This window comes from Odocoileus virginianus, chromosome 16 (assembly GCF_023699985.2).
Source record: "Odocoileus virginianus isolate 20LAN1187 ecotype Illinois chromosome 16, Ovbor_1.2, whole genome shotgun sequence".
In the NCBI taxonomy this organism is placed as follows: domain Eukaryota; kingdom Metazoa; phylum Chordata; class Mammalia; order Artiodactyla; family Cervidae; genus Odocoileus; species Odocoileus virginianus.
The window spans coordinates 20099677-20121511 of NC_069689.1; the positions used below are offsets into that span (position 1 = coordinate 20099677).

A 21835-nucleotide genomic window follows, 5' to 3' on the forward strand; every position below is an offset into this window, starting at 1 on the left:
GTTAAGATTTTTCGTAGACTCAACTACTAGCTCAGCCTGTCCTGGGATTTCCCCTGGGTTTGTGGGTTGGTGCAGAGGGTGTCTGATGTGTTCGACCCTCCCCCCACCCATTGGCTGTTTATGACTCACTAGTACAGACGTCCATATTGTTTCCTACCCCGCTTCCCATTTCTCATGAAAACCCACCCCCCAACTTAAGACCAAAGTGTTTATAACTTGACAAGCACCATGTTCTCTTACATCTAGGCCTTTACATGTGCTGTTCCCTGAAAAGCCCCCATACCTACCTCTCCTCTTCCTGGGGTCTCAGCTCAGAAGTCATTTCCTTTTGGAAGCCTTTGGAAGCAACTTTGGAAGTTGCTAAGTTGTGTCCAGCTGTTTGCAACCCCATGGACTGCAGCACGCCAGGCGTCCCTGTCCTTCACTGTCTCCCAGAGTTTGCTCAAACTCTTGTCCACTGGGTCAGTGATGCCATCTAGCCATCTCATCCTCTGTTGTTGTCTTCTGCCCCGCCCTCAGTCTTTCCCAGCATCAAGTCTTTTCCAGTGAGTTGACTCTTCACATCAGGTGTGATATGACTATTGGAGCTTCAGCATCAGTCCTTCCAGTGAATATTCAGGGTTGATTTCCTTTAAGGTTGACTGGTTTGATTTCCTTACAGTCCAAGGGACTCTCTCACGAGTCTTCCTCAGCCCCACAATTCGAAAGCATCAATTCTTTGGTGCTCAGCCATCTTTATGGTCCAACTCTCACATCCATATATGACCGCTGGAAAAACCATAGCTTTGATTATATGGACCTTTGTTGGCAAAATAATGTCTCTGCTTTTTAATACACTGTCTAGGTTTGTCATAGCTTTTCTTCCAAGGAGCCTTGCCTGATCCTTACTGCAGACGAGGTGTCCCTCCCTTGGGTTCCCATTAGCATTTATCAGCTTTTTAAAATTGCCAGTTTTCTTGGTTTTAGCCAAGCTTTCTTGGGCTTTCCAGGTGGCGCGGGTGGTAAAAGAACCTGCCTGCCAGTGCAGGAGACCTAAGAGATGCGGGTTCGATCCCCTGGAGTAGGAAATGGCAACCCACTCCAGTATTCTCACCTGGAAAATTCCATGGGCAGAGGAGCCTGGCAGGCCCCAGTCCATCGGGTCACAGAGTCAGACACGACGGATCACACTTGGGCTGAGCTCAGAGAACTGTGTTGACTATGGAATGTGCTCAGCAAGGACCCAGCATCCAGTAGGTGTTTGGGAGGGAATTGTCTGTTCCTTCTTTGCCTGCCTAACTGTGTCACAGAGCCGCCCTTGCTGGCAGGGACCCAGCAGAGAGTCTTCTCTGTTATGTTGTGAAACTATTCAAAACCCACAATCTGGTAGCTTTTGAAAATAGCAGAAATCCTGAGAGAAATTGGGCATCAGCTTCCCATGAGAAATGAGTGAACTTCTGCTTTTCTCTCTTACTCTCTCTTTTTTTTCTTTAAGTTTGCTAGGAATCTGTGTATGGGTAAAAATCGCAGGATGCATTTGTTATAGCAAATGTTTTTATTCACTTAGCTTGGTGAGAATGAGCACAGCAGTGCTTCATGTGACTGAGGGCAGGGGTGAGCTTCCTAGTGCCCTGCTCCCCACCAAAATGCTTGGCTAATTTAATTTATTTTATTACTTTATTTGGCTGTGCCAGGTCTTAGTTGCAGCATACGGAATCTTTAATCTTCATTGAGGCATATGAGACCTTTTTTTTTTTTTTTCTCTTCAAATTGCGGCATGTGGGATCTAATTCCCTGAGCAGGGGTCAAACCTGGGCCTCCTGCAATGGGAGTAGGAAGTCTTAGTCACTGGACCACCAGGGAAGTCCCCCAAAAGCTTATTTTAAATAATTATTCTCTGACCTTATTTCTAAAATGAATAAACGAATTCTCTACTTTTAAGATCCTTTTTTTTTTTCCTTTGTTATAAAATTAGCCCACTGGAATTCCGTACCCTCCCAATAGGTCTCTGGGTCAGATTGAGATTTTTCTTGGTGTGTGATGGGTGTGACTGAAGGAAGGAAGGAATGAACGAGTCGTGGTTGTCATTGTATGCCCCTGCAGGAGGCTGAGGAAGCAGAGGCCTTCATTCTTTCCCTGAACAGCCTCAGACTGTGGCTCTCGTGTATTTGTGCAGGGCCTCTTGTCTGTTCTTGCTCTCAGATAACCAGCTTACCCTGTAGCTCCTCATGGTGGGTCAGTCTCGAGCTCCTGTCCACTTTGAGCTTGCTGTTTTTATCTGCTGTAGGCTGGGAGAAGGGATCATCCAAGTTGTTTAAGTATCCAAAGTATGATATAATTAGGTCCTCTGGGGCCTTAGCTGTGAACAGTATATAAAGATCCTCTGAACCCTGACTTCTGTTTGAGCTGCTCCAAGGCACTTAAAATGCTTTCTTCCTGTGTGTCAGCTCCGCTGGCTTCAGCCCCAGGTACATGGCCTGTGAAAGCTGAAAGGGGTCTGTACTTGTTATATCAACCAAAGGGCTTACCAGGGACCCTTGCCAGGCCTCTGGGGACTGGCCCTGAAGGCACAGATGTGAGGACAGCCACATGGGCTGGCGTGGGCATGAGGCCGGGGGAAGATTTTGGTGAGACTCACTGGAGGATTTTAATACTCAGGTGGGCATTTCCTTTTCTTTTTTATCAGAACTAAAATCGTGACTGATCACCACCTCAGCCTTAATAGACAAGTGAGTCAGTGTAGTGTTCCATTCCATGGATTAGAGTCTCAGGCCAAATTAAAGGCCTCAGGTGAAAAAAATCTACACACGTCTTTGAGGATTTTTTCATTTTAAACATGGGTGAAATTCTACACTTACCAGCAAAGAGAAGATTTGGTCATCATGACTGATCTGCAACCCCAAACCTGGTTCTTTACAGAGTGTGGAGTCTGGGCTTCCCACGTGGTTAGGTGGGGAGTGGTTAGCTAATTAACTGGGTTAACTAATTTGGGTTAGTGGTTAGGAATTGGTCTTGCAGTGCAGAGGACACCAGTTCCATCCCTGGTCCGGGAAGATTCCACATGCCTCAGCAGCGAAGCCCGTGCACCACAGCTGCTGAGCCTGTGCTCAGACCTGTGCCCTGCACTAAGAGACACCGCCTCAGTGAGCAGCCTGAGCACTGCAGCTAGAGAGGAGCCCCCCTCGCCGCGACTAGAGAAAGCTTGCGCACAGCAACGAAGACCCAGCACAGCCAGGATAAATAAAGAATTATTTTGAAAACAGAGTGTGGGATCTGAGTGCTCTGCGGGGACCCCATGGTCCAGCCCATCCTGCCCACCTCCAGCCTGGGAGGTAGGAAGGCGGATGCCCAGCCCCTGGTTGTGAGACTTGACCGTCATGCTGTCATCTCAGGAAAAGCTGTTTTGAGCTGAGTCTCACTTGAGAGGTATTAGGATGAGATCACAGGTTACTCTGTATACACCTTACACCTAAGGACCCGGAATGAGCCACAGCACTGGTTCTTGGACATGAGTTTGGTTTTCTTCATCCCGGGGTTATTGATGATGCTTTGGACCATTTTAGCCCAGTGTAAGTGGGTGTTGGCAAGTCTTTCAGGAAAATGATGCTTTTTTTCTGGCATGTCACGTCTCCCCTAAATATCAGTGGTGGTGGTGGTGGTTTAGTCGCTAAGTTGTGTCTAACCCTTGGGACCCCATGGACTGTAGCCTGCCAGCCAGCCACCTCCGTCCATGGGATTCTCCAGGCAGGGATACTAGAGTGGGTTGCCATTTCCTTCTCCACTAAACATCAATAGAGTATATAACGGGAAAGGCAGGAACCTGGAGACCTTCCCACCTGAAAACCACCCTGCAAGACTGGCTGCGAGGCTGGCTACCTCCCTTTCACAGATGTGGAAACTAAGCCTGGGAAACAGAGTATGGCTTGTTGGGATCAGGGGGCCTCCTGGTGAACAAATCAAGTCTGGAGTGTCTATATCCTGACTCTGTTTAAGCTACTGAAACTGATAAGATGAAGGCACACTTAGCCTTGAAAAATGGGATATTTTCTGTCTTATCGGTAGACAAGGATGTCACAGTCATCAGCGATTCCAGCTCTCCAGGGCAACTAGGAAGGAGAAGGATACCTGCTCCATCTGGCAGAATTCAGGCTGCCACCACTCCCTGCAGTGAGCACTGAGAAACTCGGGATGTGAAAAACACAGGAAACTGGCCCCAGATAGCTTTCATTTCATGCATATGAAAGAAATTTCAGTGAGTCCAGACTCTTGCATCTTCCCATACATAGACAAGCACTAAATTCCTTGGGATACCTGGTTTTCTTTAATTCACAAAAATACTTTGGATGTTCAGACTACCTGCCCTTTGTTGCAGACTTCTATATAATCTGACTCCTCCCCTCTCTTCCTCAGAGCAGTTCTCTCAGGGTCACTTGAGATGCTGTCTCCCAGGCTTGAAGTCCTAAAAAGTCTCACCAAATAAAATATAACTCTTTAACTTTTAGGTTGTGGCTATTTTTTAAGTCGACAGCCTCAAGTATAGTGAAAGAGACATGATGTAAAATGATGAAATGTGATTTTTTTGGCCTGGTTGGCAAGCTGAGGAAGAGCAATAAAACTGTCTTGGTCTGGGTGTGGGGACCAGGGGCTTATCATATATTAGTTGTGAGGAAGTAAAATGGCAGAGCCTTTCTGCAGAGCTCTTTGAAAGTGGGAAAACCTTGCAAGGCAAGTTTATCCTAAAGAGGGAAGTACGGATAAAAGAATTAGCCAGAAGATGTTCTTTGTAGTATCATTTAGATTAAAATATCAAAAAGTCAGATCTCTGGAAAGGGAGTAGTTGAATTCATTTGTGGCTTTTTGTACAAAGTAAGTAGGAGACCATCAAAAATGATGTGTGTGGTGTCTGGGACTTGCTTTGCAGAGTGCTCCAGCCAGACATTGAAATTGAGAACAAAGGCAGGGGTCAGGGGATGGAACAGACGTTTAAAATGTTGATGATGTGAAGCGGGTGATGAGCAGAGGGTTCACTTTACTCTTCTCTCTCGTGTGTTGGAGATTTTGTGTGGTGGAAGGGAGTGGTTAAGTCCAGTTTTATTTCTGAGGTCGACCGAGTATTCCCTGTGGGGATACAAGGGGTTCTCTTCCCTTGTACCTGGCTGACCACACACACTGGAAAGGGATGCTTATATTCACTGATCATCATGGAAAGAGTTTATGATACATCTGAATGGAAAAGGGCCCAAGGAGTGAGGGACAAGAATTCTTATTTGGTTTAAGAAATAAACAAGCCCATATGCAGGAAACAGATTAAGTGTGTACGCCTTAAGTGACCATCACTGGGCAGAGAGCTTTGTTTTTAGCTTGTCTGCTTTTCCCCCCTGCAGCAGGTGTGTGTATATCACTGGTGAAACTTTTCAGACAGTTGAGCTTAGTTAACTGTGTTGCTGTTTTGATCTAGGGAAGAGCATGGAGGAGATTAAGAAGGTGCTGCTGCTGGTTCTCGGCTGTGCCGTCCAGGTAGGGCTCGGGCAGGTGGATGGAGAGGGCTGCTCTTGTGTTTGGTTTGTGGGGATGATGCCCCCCCTTCGGTGATGTAGGAGGGAAGCTACTTTCAGCCCAGCGGGACAGAAGGTCGAAGGGTTCCCGTGAGAGACGTGCTAGCATCTTGAGTAGCAACCATTTTTAGCCCCAGGCATCTTGGGCAAGAGGTCAGGTGGGGATCCCTGGGGCCAGGTGTCCTTAGCAAATTGTCCCCAGTGTCGGAACATCTAGAGCAAGGATCAGCAGGCAGTCTGTGGGCCAAATTTGACTTGCCACCTGTTTTTGTAAACAGTCTCATGGGGACACAGCCATGCTGATTCCTTCACATGGGACCTGTGGCTGCTTGCATCCTATGGCATGAGCTTAGACGGATGGCCTCTCCAGACTAAGATTTTGACCATCTGGCCCTTTACAGATGAAGTTTGCCCCCTCACTGGCCTAAACCAGCTGTTCTTGGTCTTTACTTGTTTAAGAATCCCCTGGAAAGTTTGTTTGTGTACCACCCACTGGTGTTTTTAAAGACAGCACCGCCCCCCCCCCCCCCCCCCAGGTGATTGTGATACAGGTAGTTTGAGCCACTTACAGAGAAACATCAGTGTGAGGGCTGGTTGGGGGAGAGGGGTGGTGCAGAGCTTTCTTGGTTATAAAAGAAAAAGTCAGGCATGGGGCTCCTTTTGAAACTGTATTTCTGTGACTCTGGTGGCCTCAGGTGGCCCTCATTGTTAAATGCTTTCATTAACACTTGTAACACTCCACAGTGTGAGAGGAAAGAGGAATTTATTGAAAGGATCAAACAGCTGGACATTGAGACCCAGGCGGGGATCGTGGCTCATATACAGGAGGTAAGTGGGGGGCTCTGGGGTGGTGCTTAGCTGTGGACCGTTGTTCCTGGGTCACCCAGGAGGCAGGCTCTCTTCCCCCGCTAGTGAAAAGGCTAAAGAACACATCACCCGTGAATGATTTTGCTAATTTAAGGTTTCAGACACCACCGACAAATGGATCCTATTTGGAAAGGTAGCTGTCAGCAAGTTAAAATGGGGGTTTGAAACAAAAAAAAAAAAAAATTTTTTTTTTAAACTTCAATCAAGTCTTCTTTTGCCTCTTCTTCTTGCCTAATATGGACTCAGACTATTTTTAAGAGCTGTCAAGCAGTTTAGGCTCAGAATTTGATTTACAGTCCCTGAAAATGTATTCTGGCAAATGTCACCCCGTTTCGAATGGCTGATCTTTATGGAGAGAGAGAATCGCTGCTCCTGTCAGTGACATGGCAGAGAAACAACTGCCACCCCTTGGGAAGTTGAAAATCAGCGAGTCTCAGGAGGGCTGTCTCCGGACACTCAGCCCCCCTGGGTGGGGTTGGGGGGCGGGGCTCTGCGCTGAGGGCAGCCCCTGTGCCGCTGACCTTGGCAGAGGTGGTATCAACTTAGGGGGACAGTTTTCCTGGAAACTGAGCCCATCCCCTGAAACTTACTGCCCTGACCTCCACCCCACCCTCCTGCAAAAGAAGCCTTGTGTGTTTTAATTATCTTAGGAGATACAGTTCAGCCTTCCATCTAATTGGACAGCTGAGATAAATGCATGGAAAATACATGAGCAGAAGCACGTAGGAGCAGGTGTGTGACTGGCAGAGGCAGCTGAACATGGAGCTCCGCTCACCAGCTCTGGGTGGGGGGAGTGCAGCTGCCGGGCTTCCACAGCCGGCCAGGGCACTGTGGGTGGTGAGCTCCGAGTCAGGATTTGAATGCAGGAGATGCGGCTTGTTATGGGAAGGACGACCGGCAGAGCCAGTCAAGTGTTCTGGGAAATATTCTCAGCCATTCGTGTCAGTGACCTGCTAGCCATAGAACCATTCTGCCTTTTGATTTCCCTGGTGTGTCTCTGTGTTTTGAGACTGTATCTGGGGGCTGGGTCCTGGAGACTAGCTAGGACTTTGCCGCTCACTGTCTCCCCCATTCCACCAGCAGGATATTAAAAGATAAAAAGGTATGCGCCCAGAAAGAAGTCCTGCATGATTATCAAAGTCGGTGGCTCGCCTGGGGACTGGGTTTTGAAGTTAGTCGGGTGTTTCTTAAACATTTAGGTGCCCGGGCCTCACGGGAAACCCAGTGTCAGAATGGGGAGGAGAGACATAAGCCTTTCATTACAAGCTCCTGGGGTTACTGGTGTGCAACTGCAGCTGTACCCCGGAACCCCCTTTACAGAGGCCTTTCCATAGCCCTGGTATGGAGCAGGCCTGGAACCCAGCCTCTAAATCCCAGTTCATGCCTTTAGGATGCCCTGAACAATGGGGTGAGATTCCTCCTCATTCTCTGAGATTTGCTGAATCCCCATTTTTTAAAATTTATTTGGCTGTGCTATGTCTTCATCATGGCATCCAAACTCTTGATGGCAGCATATGGAATCTAGTTCTCTGAACAGGGATGGAACCCAGGCCCCCTGCATTGGGAGCTCAGAGTCTTAGCCACTGGACCACCAGGGAAATCCCCAAATTTTCCCTGTAAGGTGGGGAGGGGTAAGAAAGCGGGTATCTTTTAAGAAACTGAAGGGTTCTGTCTTTGTTTTTTGTTATTTGTGTTTGAACCATTCTTTCTTTCTCTTTGCTACTGAAAACTTTAAATACTTGGTGTGCCTCTCTGAGTGGATAATCCCTGGTTTCTTTTTGTTTTCTCCCTGTTGAGGCTTGAGTGTGCCAATACTCACTTTTCTAAATGGAGAGGGTAGGCTCTCAAAATAGATCTTCTACCTCCTTTGGCAGGTCTGGGGGTGTTGGGTTGAGAAGGTCAGGTCAGCAGAGTAGTTGAAGGTTGAAGAGGCTGCCCAGTGTAGGGCTGGCTGTGGGTTTCCACTCATACCTGACAGAAAAGGGAAAAACCACCAATCTTACGTGGCCTGTGGGGACGGGACACAGGCTTGCCTGAAAATTGTTTTGTTTTTTGTGACTGCCCCATGCAGCATGTGGGATCTTAGTTCCCCAACCAGGGCTCGAACCTGTGCCCCTTGCAATGGAAGCACAGAGTCTTAACTACTAGACTACCAGGGAGGTTCCCCCCCTGACCGCCCCCCCCCCCCCCCCGCCACCAACAAATTGTTTTAAATTAGGAAATATTTCCCAAAAAGCAATGTAAGACTGTTATATACCCAACATTCTAATGTAAGATTTCTAACATTTGCTGTATTTGTATTAGATTATAAGAAATAACACATTATTCTCTCTTTATCCCTGGGACTTACTTTCTTTGAGTTGTAAATTGATGCTACAATAAGAATATCTGAGGATGGTTTCTGTTAGGGAAGTTCTTCTGAGTTGTACAGTGTGCTGTTATTTAAAAATAAAAAGATCCATGTCCTCTCAGAGCGGGTGTTGAGAGCAGGCCTGACTTGCTAGTGGAGTTTGGCTAAGGGCTATCTGCACAGACTGGAGATGCCCCCTGCCAGCCAGAAATCTGTCCGGAGGACCAGTCAGCGGGGGCTCTGCCCCCCGGTCACGGGGAGGGGCTGCTCCCGGGACTCCCGGCTATGCCCTGCCTGCCCTCTGTAGCACCTGACCTATGCCCGCAGGTAACCCAGAACCAGGAGAACGTGTTTGACCTGCAGTGGCTGGAGCTCCCGGACGTGGCCCCGGAGGAGCTGGAGGCCCTGTCTCGGAACATGGTCTTTCACCTGCGGCGGCTCATCGACGAGCGGGACGAGTGCACGGAGGTGCGTCTGCGGGCGGCCTGGCAGGTCCAGGAGGGACAGCTCCTCATCCTGACGCTTCATCTCCAACCTGAGGCCCCCTGGTCCTCTGTCTGGTTTTTGATGGGGATAGGAGGCTGGGGGGCGCTTGCCCTGCAGCGAATGAACGGCCATCTCTGAGACCCCCGTGCACAGGGGGACATTCATCAAAGCGTAGAGCTCCGAGCCCCTCCTGGTTTCTGCCCTACTCGATATTTCGTCTCTTTTCGAAAACGTACATCCCGTGTCTCCTGCTTCCTCCGGGTTTCTGGTTCCCGGCCAGCTCCTCTTGTCTGTAGACCACTGTGCACCGAGTTCGGGCGTAAGCTCTCCCTTCCCTCTCCCACCCCCCTCTGCAGCTGATCGTGGACCTCACCCAGGAGCGGGACTACCTCCAGGCGCAGCACCCCCCCAGCCCCCTCAAGTCCTCCAGCGCCGAGTCCACCCCCAGCCCCACCAGCAGCCTCTCCAGCGAGGACAAGCAGCACCTGGCCGTGGAGCTGGCGGACACCAAGGCCAGGCTGCGCCGCGTCAGGCAGGAGCTGTGAGTCCCCCGCTCAGCTGGGCTGTTGGTTCTGCTCTTGTGCCGTGGGCTGCGGACACATGTTTCTATCAGCTTGTGTGGTGCAGGGAGCAGGAGGGCTCTGACTCCACGCTGAGCACCCTTAGCTAGCCTCCCGGGGCCGGCACAAGGTGGGGTTCTCCCAAGAGGTTAGGGCTTCCGCCAGTCCACACCCAGGCCCCCTCTGGCCTCTGGTGACCACACACTGGTATGGTTTGGGGCTGGAGAGGGGGTGTGGCTTGCCCCGTCTGGTGAGCCTGTTCCCCTTTCCTGCAGTGGGGGAATGCCACTTTGCCCATCGTCTCGGAGGCTGCTTGCCTCTCACCAGTGGGCGCTGCTGCCTGCCTGGCAGTGAGGTGGTGCCGCTGTGCCCAGCATCTCCTTAACGTTCTGTACCCTCCGAGGGAAGCCCCCTGGGTGCCCAATGGAGGTAGTTTGAGAGTGGTGGGCATTGTAAACCAAAAAATGGAAAAGAACGGAAATCAGGAACATTTTTGCAAACATCACATGCCAGTTTCACCCCTCCACCCCGCCAGAAACCCAGTTTCCTTTCCTTCTCCCGCTGGGGTCTCGCGGGGTGGGGGGACTGCATGCCCAGCAGGCCCTCTCACCATTTTCTGGTCGCTCTGATCCCCCCCCAGGGAGGAGAAGACAGAGCAGCTTGTGGACACCAGGCATGAGGTGGATCAGCTGGTGCTGGAGCTGCAGAAGGTCAAGCAGGAGGTGAGCGGGAAGGTGTGTGTGCACGCGCATGTGTGGTGTGTATGCGTGCATGTGTGGTTTGTGTGCGTGCCGAGAGGGCAGGGTGGCTGGGACGCCCCAGTAGCTGTGGCCCAGGGGTTCAGGAATACAGCATTGGGAGCTCCCAGCAAAGGCTGCTTTCCTTCCCACTCAAAGTGACACTGCTGAGAGCCGGTCGTCCTGAGAACAGCTGTGGGGGTGACCGTTTCTTAGTGGCAGCAGGTGGGCCCTCTACGCGGTGGCCTGCAAGGAGCGCCCCTCGGCCACCGGGATGTCCTGGAGACCCCACACTTCAGAGCTGTGGCCATGTCTTCCCTCCCCAGAGGGGCGCCCCCACGCCAGGCTCCCCTGTCTTTGCCCGTCTCCCAGAACATCCAGCTGGCGGCGGACGCGCGGTCTGCTCGCGCCTACCGGGATGAGCTGGACTCGCTGAGGGAGAAGGCGAACCGCGTGGAGAGGCTGGAGATGGAGCTGACGCGCTGCCGGGAGAAGCTGCATGACGTGGACTTCTACAAGGCCCGCATGGAGGTAGGCGCCCAGCCTCGGGGTGGGCTCGCCGGGCCTGTCCTGAGAAGGACCTGCCGATTCTCTGTCCTGGTGGTCTGGGGATGAGGAGCCAGCAGGTTTTGGCAGCTGGCGCCGTCCCTGCCCCTCACCCGCCTGTTCTCCCCAGGGGCCTCCCGCTCTGCTTCTCCTCCATCTCGAGGTATCAGACAGGCTTCTTTCTTTCTCCAACATCACGTCACAGTGATGGGCTTCGGTTCACCTGTCTTCTTTTTTTTAGACTTCTTGCAGTTTCTATGGCTAAACCTTGCCAAGGCCAACCCCTTTCTCATCTATAAAGTAGAGATAATGGTGCTACTTCATGAGGCTTCTAAGATGAAAGAGGTGAAATGCCTCGTGTTTTGAGCAAATGCCATAGTAAGCCCTCCATGGTGAGCCCTCCTTTGATACCCAGGCTATGGGGAGCTGCAAGGGAGGGTGTTGGGACTGAAGGGGGAACAGAGACCAGGATCCAGGGGGAGTCACTGATGCTTTGACCTCCCACCCTTCACCCTTCTGTGTTCCATCAGCAGCGGCTTCCAGAACCCTCTTTTCTGAGAATTGAGGGGTTTTGCCCCCATGTTAAATCTTGGAGTTTAGAGGTGGTTTTAATGAGCCGGGGCTTCCCTGGTGGCTCAGGCAGTAAAGAATCTGCCTGCAATGCGGGAGACCTGAGTTTGATTCCCTGGGTGGGGAAGATCCCTTGGAGAAGGGAATGGCAACCCAGTCCAGTGTTCTTGCCTGGAGAATTCCACGGACAGAGGAGCCTGGCAGGGTACAGCCCTTGGGGTTGCAAAGTGTCAGACACGACTGAGCAACTAACTCTTTAATGAGCAGGGTGAGACCTGAGTGTCTGCGCATACGAAAAGGTCCTCAAGTCTTTCCTTGCTGGCTAGGAGGCTTCCGAGAGACTGAACAGGGGACGGTCTCAGGGGACGGTGTTGCCCTCTCTCTGCCCACGGCCTCCTGCCGAGCTGCTGGCCAGCGTGCGTGGGGACGGCTGTTTGACCCCAACCTGCTCTACCATGTAGACAGGCCCTGGGGTCCCTGGGGCGAGTGGAAGTGGGATGGAGAAGCCTGTGGTCCAGGGCCCGTTTGCTCCTCAGGCCTACTCGGGGAGTGTCTGTTCCCTGAGGACTGTCGGTGACTCGGGGCAGACACTGGGTGCTCCGGGAAGGCAACCCTGGCCCCACTGAGGGTGTGGGTGGGAGACCATCTCTGGGCTTTGTCCTGACATGGTCCACCGGCCCTGCTGAGTTTGAAACGGGTGAATCCCAGCACAGACAGGTTCCAGGACACATCGCAGGGCTCCCACGGCTGGCTGTACGTGCCGCCCTCGTGAGAGCCGGGGACAATCATGTGCGAGTTTCCCCCGACTACTGCCCCAGCAGCCCGTCCAGCCCCACCTGCACCGGGGGTCCTCACACAGCCCCCGAGTGGGATCACAGACAGTGCAGTTCCCACAGTTCACCCTGACAGCCATCCTCGGAGGGAGTGGGTTTCAGTGTCCTTTCTTTAGACTCTGTTCATTCCTGGCGAAGTCCAAGCAACTCCGCTCAGTCGGGCAGACCCAGGGGCTCGGCGCCTGCGTGGGGCCAAGCCCTGCACCAGGAGCAGGGGATATGGGCACAGATGAGACTTGCTCCATACGTTCAGGGTGCTTCCTGCCTTTGGGGGGTGGTTTCACATGGGAACCCTTTTTCCCTATTCTCAAATGTTATGCCTCTGTGTGGTGACAGCAGTGTTTTCCATTTTACTTTATAATTTGTTTACGTCTGTGCTGGGTCTTCACTGCTGCGTGGGGGCAACTCATTAATTGCCGTGCAGGGGCTTCTCATTGCAGTGGCTTCTCTTGTGGCCGAGCGTGGGCTCTGCGGTGCTTGAGCTCCGTAGTCTCCCTGCGTGGGCTCGATTGTTGCGACTCCCAGGCTCTACAAGCTCAGAGGCTGTGGCGCATGAGCGAGCTTAGCTGCTCCACGGCCTGTGGGATCTTCCCAGATCAGGGATTGAATCCACGTCTCCTGCATTGGCAGGCAGATTCTTTACCACGGAGCCACCAGGGAAGCCCCAGTGTTTTCATTACTGATGAATGACTTTCATAGTAAAGTTACCATGCGGTTAGCAATGCCTCAAATTATGCATGCATTCATTGTCACAAGAAAAAGTCCTGTAGTGTCTGTGTAGGATGCTTCTTGGGTGGACAGGCAGTGACGCACATGAGTCTGCAGACACTTTGCTCCTGAGGCTGGCTGGCGACTGGGCTTGGTCCAGGGAGTCCAGGCTGCTAGAGAGAGGATGAGCCGTGCTCTTCTGGGATGCCCATAATGTTGGCCTCTCGAGAACGGAGAAAAAGAGCACCTGTGCATGCCTCCTTTGATTGGAGTTGATGATGGCCTTGCGCCATGTGCGAGCCGTCTGCTGTGCGTGGCCAGACACTTCATGTGGACCCTGAGCCCTAAGGACAGGGCCTGGCTCTTACCTGACTGCATGCCCAGGGCCTGGCACACACAGAGAACTTGGAAATCGCTGCACAAGGCAAGTAAAAAACCATTGTTCAGTAATGAACAGACTTGTGGTCTGGGGAGAAGGATGGACAAGAAGCGTGAGTCTTTGTCTCTTCTGAAACAAGGCAGCATTAGGTGTGATGGGCAGCAGGGCAAAGAGAGGCACGTGGTCATGCTGTCCAGCCAGCTCACGTCTGTGGACAGCCGCCATGCGAGGGGCACGCTTCTCTGGGTCCAGGGGGAGCGACAGGCCGCCCAGCTGCCCTCCCCTGGCGTCTGTCTAGTCTCACCACTGAGAAATGGCTAGACATCGCGGAAGAGAGAGTGTGTTAGTGCCACGTGGGCGGAACCATAAAGAACTAGAGTTCAGGGCGAGGGCAAGGTCAGTTTTGGTTAGAATAATATGGAACACAAATTTCCATGTTTTGTTTTTCAACTTCTGTCCGCTGGGTCTGTGGTGGCTCAGATAATAAAGAATCTGCCTGCAGGGCAGGAGACCTGGGTTGGGAAGATCCCCTAGAGAAGGGAGTGGCAACCCACTCCAATATTCTTGCCTGGAGAATCCCATGGACATCGGAGCCTCGTGGGCTGCAGTCCTTGGGGTCGCGACCAGTTGGACACGGACTGAGCGACTAAACAGCAATATGGAACACAAATTTCCGTGTTTTGTTTTTCAGCTTCAGTTAGCTGTTATGTAGGTCCTAGTCTATTTATGTCAGGATTAAAACAGCAAGGAGAGGAGTGCGCCCTAGGTGCAGTGGGGCGTGTGGGGTGGATGCACAGGGCGACCCTTGAGTTGCTTTTGCAAAGGGTGGTGGCACCTCACTGCCGTCAGGGCACAGGGGTTGCTGTCCAGAGGGCCACGTGGGAGGAGGACAGAGGCAGAAAGGTTGCCGGGGAGATTCCTGTTGTCCCATGTTTCATTGTCTGAAACCCCCTATTGCAAAGACGGATGAATAGTGCTGTGTGTGTCTGAGCAGGGTGAAAACCAGGCAGGCCTGTCTCCACTCCTCTCTGAGATGTGTAGCTTCCTGGTCTGTGCTGACTCTGAAATGAACAGTAGCTTGAGAGGCGGAGACATTGTGCCCAGCTAGGACAGCTGCCATCTCACCTTGCTGGTTGTTGATGAGCAAGTCTTGTCCCCATGCAGGGGACTAAGATCACCTTACGAGGGCAGACCCTCTGTTCCCACTGGGACTCTGTTTCCTAATGACTTCTGGGAGTTGTGCTAAAGTCTGGTGCATGGAGGAAGTTAGCGCAGGACAGACCCGATGCTTGCTTTATGATTCAGCCCCCCAGGCTCCTGAGTCGGGCGAAGTCTAAAAGCAGGCAGGTCCTCGGTGAAGCCTCAGGCACTCCAGTGGAATGGGGTAGGTGGGCAGAGATTAGTAAGGGGTGGTCCTTCCTGAGTGGGAGGCCGCTGCTTGCCCCAAGTAGGGTAACCCAGGGCTCCCTCCCCTGAGGACCCCTTGGGGCTGGCTCTGGACACCTTAGGGATCCGTTGGGTGCTTAGGGACCCATTGGGTGGTCCTGAGGGCAATGGGCAGGAGCTGGTGGTTGCTTTGATTTTTACCTCTCTTGGATTTTGGTGCTTTTTGGGAGGGGGGACATAAGGCATCCCTGAAACAACTTTTAGCTTGATGCTGGTGATGCTCAGTGAGTACCGGCCTGAACAGTGTCTCACGGGGGCATAAAGAGACGGTAATCAGCAGCCGGCCTGCTTCCTGGGCCCCAGACACCGTGCACAGACCATTTCGCGTGACTTATCCCATCTGACCCCTACCTCAGCCCTGTTTTATGTCCAGCAGAGGAAGGTGGGATCCACGGTGAGAAAAAGGTGTCTGCTCCGGGCCCCACGGCTGGCAGCGCACGCGGCGGACCTGGGACCTAGCCAGCAGCCCACGTTGCTGGTCACCTCACAGACGGGCAGGGGCAGCTCTTGAGCCACGTGGGGACCGACCGTCAGGCCTGGACTGTGACTTCCTAAACGTGGCCCCTCAGCTGTTTGCCAGGCTGGGTTAGCCCTTAAATGGCCTCCTGCTTCAACTGGGGTCATGGCCTTAGGAGTGGGCTGGCCTCGACAGCTGCCCCAGAGGTGGGGAGGCGGGTGTCTGCCTGGGGGCCGAGTCCTGGGCTCTGTGGGAGCATGGGCTTAGCTTCTTGCAGGCTTCTCACTTCTGAGGTGAGAACGTGTGCAGGACTAGTTATTTCTGTCGTCTAGTGTATGGTTGAGTGGTTACCACCAGGAAATTGAGACATTTTTGAGTAGTAGTTAGAAGTTATTCTGTATCGTATTCTGTTCCCCTGCTCGCCCTTGTTTATCCCTGCCTGTCAGAAATCAAGGCCCCCTTGAATACCACCTGTGATCCCCCCTCACAGCATGATTCAGCTGACAGGTGTTTAGTGAATATTCCTGTGAGGCCCACAAGAGCAGAAGTGGAATAGGCCTGCCCTGAGGAGTTCACAGTCTGGGGGAGGAGGACAGGCCAGCACACCATTGTCTCACAGTATACCCAGGGTGCTCTGGGAGCCCAGGTAGCTGATTCAACCAGTGGGACAGTGGGAATCTGCAAGCACTTCTCAAAAGGGGCAGCTCAGGCTGGGCTTTGGGGGTTGAATAGGAGTTCATTGTGAGGCTGAAGGGATGGCCTGTGTTCTGGAACTGAGGGCTGGGAGTGCTGGTGGGCAGACCTGTTGGAATACAGGTGTGAACAGTGGAGGTGGTGATCAGAGAGGAGGACCAGGTCTTCTTCCTGCTTGAAACCCCTCTTTTGCTGTGCCTCACACTGTTTTTGGTAGTCTGAGCCTCTTACCCACATGAGCCCCTTGAGGATGGGTTGCAGGCAGTCTCAGCTCTCTGGCCCACGTTCAAATCCCAGTTTTACCCCTTGCTGGCTTTATGATTTGGGGTTTATTCCTTAATTTACCCAAATCGGCTTCTTTCTCCATAGGAAGGCACTGTTCTGCCTCCCCCTCCAGGCTATGGTGAAGAGTGAGTGGGCGGGGGCAGGGAGCCCCTGGTGCGGGGCTGGCCACATGGTGGATGTCATCTCCAGCAGAGAGGGTGCCCAGGGGAATTTAGAGTTTTAATGGTTATGCCTTTTATGGCTGTCAGGCTTTGATCAGAACCGTGTCCGCTGACCGGAAGGCTTGCAGTTTCCCCTCTACCAGGAATCTTGGATTCTGGCCTGTGCAGGGCGAGTGGACGTGCAGTGGATAACACAGCTCCTGGCCCAGCTCTCAGTGGTTAGAATCCACTCGCGGGGCCAGCCTCAGAACACTGCTCATCAGGAGAAACATTCCCTGTGTGCATGTTCATGAGATGAAAGCATTCAGGGGACTCTTGGTCTCCCCGAGATGCTGAGTGGTGCTGGGCTGCTTGATGGACTACTCTGCCAGGGGGCAGCCATAGTATTCCACACCCAGCATGTGCCTGGAACTTATTTGTGGGGTTCACGTGTGTTTGTGACTTCACTGTCTTAAAGACACCTCTTTTCCAGGAAATGGCTGAGAACGGTTGTTTTTCCAAGAGCATATGTGTAAAATGCTTACATACAAGCTGTTGATTGAATGAAAGAACAGCTTCCCCAACACCCTGATCAATGGAATGAATGTTGAGCTGAGAGGATTAGACTTAGCCCTTGAACTGGGACAGACTCTTAACCCCACTCCTTCCTTGTTAAGGAAATGGAGGCTCAGCGAGATCCTGGAGCTGTCAGTGGAGTCCACTTGTCCAGCTAGACGAGGTTGTAGACGTCATATGCCTGTGCGCTGTGGCTGGCATAGAAAGTGTTACCTTCCTGGACTGATTTCATTTATTATTATTTTTTAACTGGAGTATAATTGCTTTACAATGTTGTGTTAGTTTCTGCTGAACAACAAAGTGAATCAGCTATTAAGTATCCGTATATCCCCTCCCTCTTGGACTTCCCTCCCACTCACACATCCCACCCCTCAGGGTAATCACAGAGCACCAAGCCAAGCTCCCTGTGCTACGTAGCAACTTCCCACTAGCTCTCTATTTTACACTGGGTAGTGTGTATATTGGGCGTCCCTGGTGGTTCAGCGGCAAAGAATCCGCCTGCCAAGCAGAAGCTCTGGGTTCTATCCCACACTGTGGGATCGTGTGGCCCAGTTCGGTTGGGAAGATCCCCTGGAGACGGAAACAGCAACCCACTCCAGTGTTCTTGCCTGAAGGATCCCTTGGGCAGAGGAGCGTGGCAGACTACAGTCCATGAGGTTGCAAGAGAGCTGGACACAACTTAGTGACTAAGCAACAGTGTGTGCATATGTCAGATAACTCACGGATATTTTCCTTCAGTCAAGAAAGTCCATGTGGCCTGACCTGATGAAAAAGGTGGAGATGCTCGAAAGTGGGGACAGAACTGTCTCGAGGCAGCAGCCTTTCCCCTGGATTGTTTGTTTTGGTCCAGGGACCTGGACGAGCTGTCGTCAGGAAGCTAGTACCTTTATCTGATGGTTCTCCTGTGTGTTTTTGCTGCTCAGGAGCTGAGAGAAGATAATATCATTTTAATTGAAACGAAGGCCATGCTGGAGGAACAGCTGACGGCTGCTCGGGCCCGGGGCGATAAAGTTCACGAGCTGGAGAAAGAGAACCTGCAGCTGAAATCGAAGCTTCACGACCTGGAATTGGTATTGCAGGCTGTTGCCACACAGACCTGTCTAAACAGATTGGGGCGGTTTCGGGTTGTGCCATGCCCTTCTCTGATTTTTCTGTCACTGGTTTTGGTGCCGCTGCCAACACGGTAACTCGCTGACTGCGGGGAGTAGCTGGCTCAGCTCGGCCACTGGGGTGGGCCCCGCTGGGTGCCCACAGACAAACAGGACGAGACCACCATGCTGGACCGCTCATGTATGGATGAGCTCATGTGTGTGTCTTTTGCAAGAAGAGCCTCTCTGCTGGCTTTTATGGCGAGGTCTGAGCTGAGATCCCTGAGTTCCTTTCCAGGTTTCTCAAAGCATGTTAGGTGCCCTGGAGCCATGAAGCCGCCTGTCACCAGGGTACTTGCTCTAAAGCCCTGGGCCATAAGTCACTTTGTTCAGACAGCGTTCAGTTAGAGACCTGGGCACGCTCAGCTCATCACCCTCCGTTGCTAGTCATTGTATCTTTCAGTGGCCCTAACTCTGAGCTGGGCCCTGGGCTAGACTCATTTGTCTTCGGGGAAGCGAGCAGGAGCCTAGAAGTCCTTCCATTCTTCAGGAATGGGCAGGGGGGTTGGATATACGGGGCCAGGACCTGTCCAGAGGGGTCCCCCGGCCACGTTCTCACTCCGTCTTTTCTTCCCGCCCTAGGACCGGGACACGGATAAGAAGCGAATAGAGGAGCTGCTGGAGGAGAACATGGTCCTGGAGATTGCTCAGAAGCAGAGCATGAACGAGTCTGCCCACCTCGGCTGGGAGCTGGAGCAGCTGTCCAAGAACGCAGACCTGTCGGACGGTAGGGGGCGCCCGGTGCTCGGGAGCCGGCCAGCCCGCGGCCGCTTCCTCATCCAGGGGGCGGAGCCCTGGGCTCTAAATCTTCCGTCAGGCCATCCATTCACCCCAAGTAAATAGGATTTCCTTCAAGTGCCATTTGGAACTGTTTCATTACCCTTCTCCCCAAGGAGAGCAGGAGGGGTCTGGCAGCCTTGATGTCAGGACATGAAACACAAATTAAGTGTTGCCAGGTTTCCCAGTTCCCATATGGACAGTCCCAGGAGCTTGCAGATTACCGCGCGCTGACACCCGGAGGGCATCAGAGACCTATCTGTGGACGGTTGAAAGCCCTGGATGGCAGGAAACATCCCCAGTGGTCGCTCATCCCCGCTATGAATGTACCCTGGGCGTTATTTTCCCGTTCATTTGCATAATTGAGCAAGACGGATGCAGTCTGTTCTCTGTCTCCCCGGGCGGGGGCTGCTAAGTGGCTGCTTCTCCCAGGACCCAGGCCTCTCGTGGCTTGCTCCGCTGCCCCTGCTCGAAACAGACGGGGCATCTCGGCCAGGGGAAGGTGGGTGGGGCAGTGGTCAGCACTGCGGCGGGAAGCTTCGGCGCCCAGCAAACAATAAGCCAGTTCCTGTGTTCAGAAATAGCACACGTGCCTGTGATGGAGCGAGTTACTGTTTACTTAGCGCTGTGCAGAGCGAGGTAGGGCTTTCTCCTGGTCTGGGAGTCGCTTTTTTCAATTCTCAAAAGCATGGCCCCAAACAATGGAATGTTTGTTCAACGTAGCTGGAAAACATCTTTTCTTCAATGGGTGTCCCATCAGCTCCAAACCAAACATCAGTTTGGTAAACTACCAGCCTGTGAGGGGAGTTAGTTTTATCTGTGCTTTGGGGCCTGTACCCTGTGCTGGGGACTGAGAGTGGGATCACCCCGATTCCTGGCCCTGGGAGGAGAGAAGGTCCATCGGGGAGGATCACTGCCCCCTGGTGGTGTAGGTTGCCAGGGACAGTCCCAGACCTAATGAGAGTGTTTCTCTATGAGACCACAGTGGCCTCTGGGTTTGGAAAGCCTTGATCCTTCAGACGACTACTCAGTATCGTGTATAAGCCCTTTCAGGCCAGTGAGCATGATTTATTCTCGATGTTCCCAACTCCTAGTGCTTAGCTGGGAGCTACTGAACATTGGCTTGAATGAAGGCATAATGCAAGCAGAGCCTGAATGCACTTTTTCATGTGGTGTGGTGGCTTCTTAAGTCAAGAAAGACCTGGCTTAAAGTCCCGGCTCCTCCGCTTGTTAGCTGGGTGACCTCTTTTAGAACTCAATTTCCTTATCTGCAAAGTGGAGATAACAAAGCTGCCTCACAGGAGGCGACGGTGAAGCACGATGCCTTGCCTGGCCCACGGGCACAGTAAAGGATGCTATTCTTACGGCCACTGTCTCAGTAAAATAGATCCCATTACTCTGACTGCTTGGGTGCTAATGAGCATAGCACTCAGTAATGAGCTGTTGTGTCATCGTGATCGTCTCTGAAGCACTGGCTTTTATGGAAGAGGGAAGGAGGCTTGTGGTCAGCCGTGTTGTTGAAGTTGTAGAACCTTAGAAATTATTCCCCATGGGTACAGAGTTTCAGTCTGGGATGATGAAAAAGTGTGGAGGTGGATAGTAAAGATGGTTGCACATCAATGGGAATGCATCTAATGCTACAGAAGGGTGAATTTTATGTTATAATATTTTACCCCAATAGAAAATGTTCATTTTTCACAAATGCCATGGTAGCATCCAAATGATCACAGGCTCTGAATTAATGGAGTTTCAGTTGAGGTTTGTTTGTAGCATAGTTTTCATGTGTGGCGAGCACATGTGCTTCTGTGTGTCAGCGCTGGACCTGGGCTGCAGATCTGTGTCCACCTCCCCTGCTGTGCTGCCTGTTGTTGCTTGGGGTCTTGAGGACGTTCAGGCTGGTGGGTTCTGAACTGCTGTTCTTGGTGGAGGATGAGAACTCAGAGAGGGTGACAGATGCCTCTTAGACCTTAGGATATCCGCCCAGAGGATCTGAACACACACGCTCGTGTCTGGTTCAATGTGCTCACTGTGAAATCCTTCGTGCTACACGTATCCTTGCCCCTGGGGGTGATGAGTGAGAAGCAGGTAAGGGTGCAGCCCTCTTTTCACATCAGGCTCCCAGAGCTGAGTCCGTGACACTGTTGGAACAAGTGAGGACAGTACAACCCCAGCCCTTTCTTTCGAGAGCTTTCGTTCACGTTCATTTCTCCTCCTGAATAAGTCCCATGACTTACCTAAAGTCTTGCACTCGCTGGTGGCAGGAAGGAGCTGAGAACTCCCATTCCTCCACACTGTGCCCCCTTTCTCCGTATGCATTTGAGCTATTTGAAAGGAACCAGCTAAGGGGTCCCCAGCCCCCAGGTCACGGACTAGTACTAGTCCCCGTCCCCTCTCTCACCCTGGCCTGTGGAAGAATTGTCTTCCATGAAACCAGTCCCCGCTGCCAAAAAGGTTGGGGACTGCTGGAATAAATAATCTTCCTCTTTCTATCTTTAGCTCGTACTTTCATCACTTTTAGGTTTTTTTTTTTTTAGAAAACAACCAAATATTTGAAAATGAATTACTATACCCTTAAGAATCCCCTCAGTCAAAGAAAATAATCAAATAGGGATTAGGAAACAACTGAATCATACATAGAAAATTTGTACTATGGGTATATCAGTTTGTGGAAGGAAACTTATACTAGAAATACTAGAAAAGTAAAATTAATAATGTTTGCATTAATTTTCTTTTTTGTACTTAC

General features: G+C 51.9%; 1 protein-coding gene across 3 annotated transcripts in view; it reads left to right on the plus strand.

The window, feature by feature from the left end:
* The window catches only part of CCDC88C (coiled-coil domain containing 88C), a 144406-nt gene that overhangs the window by 73736 nt on the left and 48835 nt on the right, over window positions 1–21835 (plus strand). For all 3 annotated transcript variants that reach the window (XM_070477949.1, XM_020875940.2, XM_070477950.1), the window contains exons 5-12: window positions 5438–5496; window positions 6279–6362; window positions 9079–9219; window positions 9594–9778; window positions 10438–10519; window positions 10907–11065; window positions 18091–18237; window positions 18898–19042. In XM_070477949.1, coding sequence (XP_070334050.1) covers window positions 5438–5496; window positions 6279–6362; window positions 9079–9219; window positions 9594–9778; window positions 10438–10519; window positions 10907–11065; window positions 18091–18237; window positions 18898–19042 — 1002 coding nt within the window. The remainder of the gene's footprint in view (window positions 1–5437; window positions 5497–6278; window positions 6363–9078; window positions 9220–9593; window positions 9779–10437; window positions 10520–10906; window positions 11066–18090; window positions 18238–18897; window positions 19043–21835) is intronic.